This window comes from Salvelinus sp. IW2-2015, linkage group LG22 (assembly GCF_002910315.2).
Source record: "Salvelinus sp. IW2-2015 linkage group LG22, ASM291031v2, whole genome shotgun sequence".
Lineage (NCBI taxonomy): Eukaryota > Metazoa > Chordata > Actinopteri > Salmoniformes > Salmonidae > Salvelinus > Salvelinus sp. IW2-2015.
The window spans coordinates 2939958-2949739 of record NC_036862.1 but is presented as its reverse complement, the minus strand read 5'-3'; the positions used below and the strand labels follow the sequence as shown (position 1 = coordinate 2949739).

The 9782-nt window shown below is 43.1% G+C and overlaps 1 protein-coding gene across 1 annotated transcript in view; it reads left to right on the top strand.

Annotated features, from left to right (window-relative positions):
• Positions 1 to 5569, top strand: part of LOC139022772 (segment polarity protein dishevelled homolog DVL-3-like) — a 9939-nt gene extending 4370 nt beyond the window's left edge. Inside the window, exons 4-10 of the mRNA XM_070433952.1 lie at positions 588 to 664; positions 1434 to 1501; positions 1729 to 1869; positions 2419 to 2550; positions 2660 to 2827; positions 3053 to 3268; positions 3425 to 5569. Of these exons, the coding sequence (XP_070290053.1) occupies positions 588 to 664; positions 1434 to 1501; positions 1729 to 1869; positions 2419 to 2550; positions 2660 to 2827; positions 3053 to 3268; positions 3425 to 3840 (1218 nt within the window). The 3' untranslated portion in view covers positions 3841 to 5569. The remainder of the gene's footprint in view (positions 1 to 587; positions 665 to 1433; positions 1502 to 1728; positions 1870 to 2418; positions 2551 to 2659; positions 2828 to 3052; positions 3269 to 3424) is intronic.
• The last annotated feature ends 4213 nt before the right edge of the window (positions 5570 to 9782 follow it).

Genomic DNA, 9782 nt, shown 5'->3' with positions numbered 1-9782 from the left:
GGGTAACACTCCAACACTCAGACATAATTTACAGACTGCCAGGGGAACACTCCAACACTCAGACATAATTTACAAGTCAGCCAGGGGAACACTCCAACCTCAGACATCATTTACAGACAGCCAGGGGAACACTCCAACACTCAGACCATAATTTTACAGACAGCCAGGGGACACTCCAACACTCAGACATAATTTACAGACAGCCAGGGGTACGCTCCAACACTCAGACATCATTTACAGATAGCCAGGGGTACACTCCACACTCAGACATAAATTTACAGACAGCCAGGGGTACACGTCCAACACGGCCACTCAGACATAATTTACAGACAGCCAGGGGAACACTCCAACACTCAGACATAATTTACAGACAGCCAGGGGAACACTCCAGCACTCAGACATAATTTACAGACAGCCAGGGGAACACTCCAACACTCAGACATAATTTACAGACAGCCAGGGGTACACTCCAACACTCAGACATAATTTAGGTTTGAGGTCTTTAATTGGACTTGGTTGGTAGGATTGCCTGCTTTCTTTCTCTCCCTTTTCTACATCCCCCATCTCTCATTCCCTCTCTTCTCCAGGTGAATGACATTAACTTTGAGAACATGAGCAATGATGATGCAGTAAGAGTACTGAGGGAGATTGTGCATAAGCCAGGGTAGGAGCAGTCTCTCACACACTGAAACCTACACGCTGATACGTACTGACGATCACACAGTGATGATGCAGTAAGAGTACTGAGGGAGATTGTGCATAACCCAGGGTAAGGAGCAGTTTCTCACACACTGAAACCTACACGCTGATACGTACTGAGGATCACACAGTGATGATGCAGTAAGAGTACTGAGGGAGATTGTTCATAAGCCAGGGTAAGGCGCATTCTCTCACACACTGAAACCTACACGCTGATACGTACTGAGGATCACACCTTGTTGATGCAGTAAGAGTACTGAGGGAGATTGTTCATAAGCCAGGGTAAGGCGCAGTCTCTCACACACTGAAACCTACACGCTGATACGTACTGAGGATCACACAGTGATGATGCAGTAAGAGTACTGAGGGAGATTGTTCATAAGCCAGGGTAATGAGCAGTCTCTCACACACTGAAACCTACACGCTGATACATACTGAGGATCACACAGTGATGATGCAGTAAGAGTACTGAGGGAGATTGTTCATAGCCAGGGTAAGGCGCAGTCTCTCACACACTGAAACCTACACGCTGATACGTACTGAGGATCACACAGTGATGATGCAGTAAGAGTACTGAGGGAGATTGTTCATAAGCCAGGTAAGGAGCAAGTCTCTCACACACTGAAACCTACACGCTGATACGTACTGAGGATCACACATTGCTTCTGGTATGTTTGTGTGTGTGTTATAAACAGTGTGTTAACTGAGTGTCTGCTGTGTGTAATTGTTGACAGTCCTATTACTCTGACTGTGGCTAAGTGCTGGGATCCTAACCCTCGAGGATGCTTCACACTGCCGAGGAGTGAGTACTCACACACAGCATCATGTAATTAGATTTAATTACTTTTTAAACACTTCCTCAGATGGATATATTTTCCTCTTGGGAAGATCAAATGTCACCTCTAAGATTTGACATTCTTTCATTTGCTTTCATGGGGGGAAAATCGATGTAAATGTGTTTTAGCATTACTTACAGTCTTCAAGCTAGATCATGTTCCACAGAGACGATACACCCCTTTCTCTGTGTAGGTGAGCCGATCCGTCCCATAGACCCTGCTGCCTGGGTGTCCCACACTGCAGCAATGACAGGGGCGTACCCAGTGTACGGTATGAGTCCTTCTATGAGCACCATCAGCTCCTCCATCTCAAGCTCCATCCCTGAGACTGAGCGTAAGTCACCCCTCCCTTTCCCTCTCCACCCTCCCCAGCGGGCAAAAGTTGGCATGGGACAACCTAATCACAAAAGGTCGTGGTTGAAATGTGGTTGTGACGTCAGATAACCAGGTTACAACCAGGAAAAAATGTCATTTTCACAACGACATCGACCCCTGGTGGAAAAAAACTCAATTTTGGTCGTTTTTTGGTCGAAGCAACGTCAAGATTACAATCAGGCAAGATGTATTTTTCTGGTCTCTAAAAGGACATGTAGAAAAACGTGTCCTATTTCAGTCAGTATAACCTGACCGTGATGACATAACAAATCAAATAAATGCCTGCTGGGACGCTGCACGACCGCCATTTCTGCTTACCTCAGTTCCCGCTTGCTGCTGCTGCTGCTGAATGAATGAAAGGCTCCCTTTTTGTTTCCCAGTGGACAAAACTGGTTGAAATAATGTTGTTATGATGTCATTTCAACCAGTTTTGCTCAGTTTTGCCTGCTGGGTTGTTTCACTACTGCAGCTATCTGACTGTTGCTCTCTTTCCTTCTTTCCCTGCCAGGGTTTGATGACTTTCATCTATCCATTCACAGCGACATGGCAACAATTGCCAAAGCGATGGCCAATCTAGCGTCTGGCCTGGAAGTGCGAGACAGGATGTGGCTCAAGATCACAATCCCCTCCGCCTTCATAGGTATTCTTTCTCTCTTAACTCTGCTCTCTTCTGTCTGTATTGTCTCGCTTTCACAGGGACTCTTGTTAAGGTCTCTCTCACCCTCTCCATCTGTCTGTCTCCGTCCCAGGCTCGGATGTGGTGGACTGGCTCTACCATCACATGGAGGGCTTCACTGACCGCCGTGAGGCCAGGAWGTACGCCAGCAACCTGCTGAAGGCCGGCTACATCCGGCACACCGTCAACAAGATCACCTTCTCCGAGCAGTGTTACTACATCTTCGGAGACCTCTGTGGCAGTGAGTCTTACGATCTCTTTCTCTTCCACAAGATGTCTTTCTTTATGACTCTTCACCTCTCCTTTACTCTTTCTTCTTTAACAACATATTTTTATGTTGAAGTTAAGAGTAATGTTTATCCCTTTTTACTCCTTCCGCCGGTCCTACTATCTCTCCTCTCCCTCGTCTTCTCCTCCACTCTCTCCCTTCCCCTCCTCCCATTTTCTTTCCTTCCATCTCTCTCAGATATGGCTAGCCTCTCCCTGGGGGACCACGATGGGTCGAGTGGGGCGTCCGACCAGGACACCCTCGCTCCCCTGCCCCATCCTGGGGCTGCCCCCTGGCCCCTGGCCTTCCCCTACCAGTACCCAATCCCACACCCCTACAACCCACACCCTCTGCACGAGCCACCCCGAAGCCAACCTGGAGGGGGGGGCAGTGCAGGCAGCCAGCACAGCGAAGGTGAGATGCTCCGAGACACACGCGGAAACTAACAGAGAAACACGCGCAGAACTGAAAGCCAAACCAAATGTCTGGACTGACATAGACACATTAATACCCTGTGTAGTCTTTACACCTGTAACTCTCAACCTCTCTCCCTTTCTCTCCCCTTTACAGGGAGTCGTAGCAGCGGGTCCAACCGCAGTGGCAGTAAGAAGGAAGCGGCTGCTGAGGGGGCAGGCGGTGGGGAGTCCAAGTCGACAGGAAGCGGCAGCGAATCAGAGCTGAGGAGGGAGAAGCCCCCCGGCGAGCGCTCAGTGGCGGTGCTCCTTAGCGAGCACAGCATGCGCAGCACACACAGCCCGAACAGCTTGGCCCAAAGTGTCCACAGCACCCACTCCCACAGAGGTAGCCTGGTGTACGGACCCCCCGGACTGCCGGCTCAGCCCCCGCCCTCCCTACCCACCACGGCCCCCCCTGGGTCGCCCCCGGGCCGAGACCTAGCCTCTGTGCCCCCCGAACTCACCGCCTCGCGTCAATCGTTCCGCATGGCCATGGGCAACCCCAGCGAGTTCTTTGTCGATGTCATGTGATGTGTGCGCTAGGTGATCCAGAGGGTGGATCCTCACTGCAGGTGTTCAGAACTTCCTGGTACAGAGAGAAAGGAGGTGGAGGAGGAGGAAAGGATATAGCGGCTAAGAGAAAGACAGGTGGTGCTGAGTGGAATGTGGGTGTAACTGCATAGCTCTWCTTCAGTCTGTCGCCAGTCCTGTGGCACCTGTACTTTCGTCAGTGACGAAAATCGGAGTGGATGCAGCTCTCTCTCCTTTGTCCCCATTAAATAGACAATTTTGTTAATGTTCTTTTCCACATCAGTTTGTGTGTGTGTGTGTATATGAGTGAGTCAATATGTGGTTGGAATTGAATGTTTTCTTTTTGTCATTTTCTCCCGTCCCACTCAACTGTTATTGAATCTCTGTGGACCCTGTGCAACCCCTCTTTAAAAATCAACACAGTSCATTCTAGATGGGAGGAGGCTCAGAGAGAGAGCGAGAGACTGTGGACATCCTATTAAATTAATATTTTAAAATATGATCTATATATATTCTATACTGTGGACAGGGTCGTGTTCATTAGGGCATGCAACGGTTTTAAAACATTTAGCAACAGGAAACTAAAATGAGCATTTCTTTCAAGTAGTTCAAGTAGTCCCTCTGTCTATTTTATTCCGTTTGGTGCCTAATGAACATGACCCAGGTCCCAGGACTGTGTTAAGGATGTTGGTGTTTCTCTCTGTGAGTCTTCTCTGCGCTGCACAGTGGGGCGAAACGGAATGTTCACTCAAATGAACGTCGGGGGAAAAAACGGTTTTATAATCCATCTTTCCATATTGAGTTTCTCAGAAGCTATCAGTATACAAGGAGAGATATGGAGAAAAGTAGAGAGCATATATGAAAAGGAATTAAGAGGGATAGACATATTTCAACATTCATTTGGGAATTGATCACGTTTCTGTCCAAATTCCAATCAAAGCAAATATGTACTGCATATAGATATACATTTGTTAGGTCTATCATATCTAACAGATGTAATGGTACTTCTCATTGCTGTACACTAAGTAGCAGCCATGTTAATTGTGATCGTAATCTCAGATATCGCTCTAACTAATCAGTGCAATCAATATTGGAAGATGAAGAGTATACAAGCTGAACCTTGCGCCAATATATTACACGACACCAGGGTTGGGGTCAATTCCATTTCAATTCGGGAAGTAAACTGAAATGAAAGCTCATCTATGTGGAAAAAAGGGGAATTGGAATTTCAATTTACTTCCTGAATTGAGCATATTTCTGCAATAAGAAATGCTCATTTTAGTTTCCTGTTGCTAAACGTTTTAAAACCGTTGCATGCCCTAATGAACACGACCCTGTCCACAGTATAGAATATATATATATATAAWWWWWWWTTTAATAGTAAGTTAATAGGATCTCTACAGTCTTTTGCTCTCTCTCTGAGTCTCCTCCCATCGAGAATGGACTGTGTTGATTTTTAAAGAGGGGTTGCAATGGAGGGTCCACAGAGTTTCAATGACAGTCACCCCAACACTGCATGACACAGGGCCATTTTAGTAAAGGAAAGTCGAGAAGCGTTATGTTGCTTATGTTTCTCCATATCGCTCAATACATTGCAATTTGTTAGTCTTTTTCTTCATTAACATCAACATTCTGTATCATTTACTGTATTAACGTCTCCTACCTTGTAAACCTTACATTTAAATATGTGAAAAACAAACAACGTTTTTTTATTTATAAACATMGTTTTATTGCCTAAACATTAACATCTTGTGTGGTTTGTCATTTCTGGAGGTAATGTTACTACGCTGCTGGTGTTTTCACGTTTTGTGGTTAACATTCAGGGCGTCCCAAATGGCACCCTATTTGCCCTGGTCGAAAGTAGTGCACTACATAGGGAATAGGGTTCCATTTGGGACACATCTCCATTGTTTAAAGTGGGTCTCTTCTGAGAACTGGCACTTTTCATGCTCTACTGCTTATGACATACTGATTGAGTACTGGCACCTCTTCTACAATACTGGCTATAAAATAGGAAACCTGGCACGGTTAAATTATAGTGAGTAGTACCGGCACCTTTTTAATTCCACTGCAAGCACTGGTAACAATCCAGGTATTTGCCGCATGGAGAAGCATGATTGGTGACCAGTATTCTGAATTCCATTTGGAGCCCTATTCATATCCACTGTGCACACAACTTCATTTCAATGTGGATAATTGGGTAATACAAAACATTAGGAACACCTGCTCTTTCCATGACATAAGCCCTATTCGGACGGGATACGTTTTACTGGGGAGCTCAGGTAATGTAATTATGTGCACAAGCACATATCCCCACATCTGTGATTTTAGTCCTGTCCGAATCTGCCATGTCAGTCATTTTTATTTTATACCCTGACAGCTTGGCTGTTGAAACGTTGGTTATTAAATGATTGAATCCGAGCTGCTAGAGTTTGCAGCTCTCCTTTTTATTTTTCAAGGTTATTATCCCTGGTGAGTCACCCAGTTTGGGTAAGAACATGGGAACAAAGTCATGCCTAAAACAAAGCACGTAGCCTACAGATAGTTTTTCCACGTATCAACTTTCACATATCAACTTTMCTAGTGGACGATATTGTGCCAATGAATAGATAAATTGCCAAATACGTCAGTTAATTAAATGTCTGCATAGGTTACAGTTCATGGTTCTTAAGGATGTGCATGATTATTTTGACTTTTTCCGAACTGAAGGCCTTTCGGGCCAATATTAGGCCATCCCTAGACATTTGAGGCTTTCATCATAATGAGGGGGGAAAAAATTATTACAGGGTCAATTTGGTAAAACTATCCACTGGAAAAACTGACATGTTGGTGAAATAATTACGTAATCGATGTTCTAAAGTAATACTAGTCCCATGCGAATAGGCCTAGACTGACCAGGTAATTCCACTTATAGATGTCACTTTTTAAATCCATTGCCAATCAGAGTAGATGAAGGGGAGGAGACAGGTTAAAGAAGGATTTTTAAGCCTTGAGACAATTGAGACATGGATTTTGTATGTGTGCCATTGAGGATACGATTTAAGTCCCTTTGAACGGGGTATGGTAGTAGCTGCCGGTTTGAGTGTGTCAAGAACTGCAATGCTGCTGACTTTTTCATGCTCAACAGTTTCCTGTGAGTGTCAAGAATGGTCCACCACCCAACGGACATGCAGCCAACTTGACACAACTGTGGAAAGCATTGGAGTCAACATGGGCCAGCATCCCTGTGGAATGCTTTCGACACCTTGTAGAGTCCATGCCCCGACAAATTGAGGCTGTTCTGTGGGTAAAAGGGGGTGCAACTCAATATTAGGATGGTGTTCCTAGTATTTTGTACACTGTATATTCACCCCTCAAAAAGACTACCAAAAGTTAGTTGAATTTCCAATGTGTGATCACTATGCTTTCAACCATCTAAAAAGCACAATCAAATTCCAATGGAAAAACAATGACGTTAAGTTGTCACTCAATTGTCTATCACTGCACTTTCAACCATTTAAAAGTACAGAAAAGTTCCAATGGGAATACAATGTCAGATATTTTTGTTTATTTATACAACAGATTGTGTTATCACTGTGTTTCATCTAATAGCAGAACCAAGTGACCTGCATTGTAGTTGAGATTCCATTCAAAGTACATGGTGCAAGTGATCAATGCCGTTTGAGATTCTGTGCAGATTATTACAGCAATTGTGAAGATCTGCGACGACCTTTGCATATGCTATCTTGAACATGCACACTTTATACGATTACATAAGACATTTATAGTCACAGTAACCTCAATGTGGCCATGGATGTGTTACTAATTTTAAGGTTGAATGTTACATTAGTTTGTTATAAAACTAATTACTGTATTACAAACGTAATATTGAATTGTGTTTGGTTGACAACGCAACCAAATATCAATATTTAAAGGAGATGTATCTACTGCTTGGATATCTGTGCCACTGACTTAATCTGGCTTTAATTCAACTTTGTCTACAGATTAAAAATTGATAGGCTATGTTGGATTCACGACTCAATCTCAACCCCCCAAAATTTGAATGTACTTTTAATAAAGTTTGATTTAATTTAGTCCTATTCTTTAAGTTTGGTGTTTAGTTGATACGGAGACGTGAATCCAACATATGTAGACAAACTGGAATTAAAGCCAGACTAAGTCAGTGGCACAGATGGAACTATCCAATCAGAAGATACATCTCCTTCAAATGTTGATATTTGGTTGCGTTGACAACCAAACACAGTTAGGGCTCTAGCGGTCATAAAATTTTGTCAGCTGGTGATTGTCAAGCAAATAACTGCCGGTCTCATGGTAATTGACCGTTAATTAACATAAACACATTTAGAATCTCCTGGCTTCCACACATATTCTACCATCCACTGATACAGACCTTTGGAAAATCTACATTTTTACAAATCTAATAAATCCATGTAATATATCTTACACCTTCACAATAAATCCATTATTTATATTAGACAGGTCTAAAGAAACATGATATGAAGAAAATGTAGTCTATTTCAGAAGAACAGAATAGCATACTCTGAGTTGTCCTTATGTTAGTCCCTGATCTGGCTATGCCATATGGCTGTGGTCTACACTAGTTCATTTAGAAGTCAAGATTAGCTTAGAATTCTGTGGCATTATTTTATATTATTTTATAGTATGAGGAATACAATTGAACAAAACTGAATAAAATAGAAAGGATATTTTCTCCAAACGATTTGAGGGAGTGCGCACATGCAGCTATTCTGTGTTGAGCAGTTAATAAAGAAACTGGTACTCCTATATGCTTAATTTAGAGTTATTTACGTAACTGCAGTTGTGATACAAACATTGGGCTATATGTTTTGATGTATAATACATTCTAAGGCTGCATGATATGACTCTAATGATGGTTTGAAAAAAGTCACATGAAAGGCATGAGCTCTCCTTTGTTTTTTGTGCAGGCTGTACACTCTTCATCAGTCTCTCATTCACAATTTGACAAGCACTTGATAATGTATCGAATTTCCCGGCTGGCATCCCTATTGTGCGGCCGTAATGCCCCTAAAAAAATCCATACTTTTTGCGGCCAGTGACCGTTGTGCCCTTGGGCTGAATATAATAATTATAATTCCCTTCTCCCGGCTGCGTGCTCGAAGTACCTTCCACTCACATGGCTCTATGTCACGTGATCGGGTCTTTCTCACAGGCTACAAGTGAAGACAAACACATCGGGGACGCAACTGCGCGTGTCCTTATCCAATTCAGAGGCGCATATTGAAGATATAAGAACTGCCCACATTTACTTTTCGCCAGCCAACAAGATGAGTAGGCCTAACGAACAGCAAAAGCACTAGCCTAGGTCAATCTACTATCCCCCATAGTGCAAAAGATTACCTTTTCTATKCTGTGCGAGAAATTAAAATTCCAAACATAGTCTGGGACAGTTGTGGGAGGCGAAAGATCCCAAATTAAAACAACCAGTAGCATCCCCCAAACAATTTTAGTCAATGAGGCTGGGGCAACAGATCAGAACATTTAGCTTAAAAATGTTGAAAACTATTAGGCTATTTCTTCACATAAGCTCAGCAATGCGCACACAGCAGTATGCTATAAGCGCGAATGTTCCATTAGTGGGAAAATAGTATTCTCATAAGTGACCACAAATGCAATTATGCATGTAAAGCTTTAATTATAAAGGTGCATTTTTATGGTGAAAATGATCTTCCCCAAACTTGAAACTCACACGCTGCGTATACTACTGGTCAAAAGTTTTAGAACACCTACTCATTCAAGCGTTTTTCTTTATTTTTACTACTTTCTACATTGTAGAATAATAGCGAAGACATCAAACTATGAAATAACACATATGGAAACATGTAGTAACCAAAAAAGTGTTAAACAAATCAAAATTATATTTTATATTTGAGATTCTTCAAATAGCCACCCTTTGCCTTGAT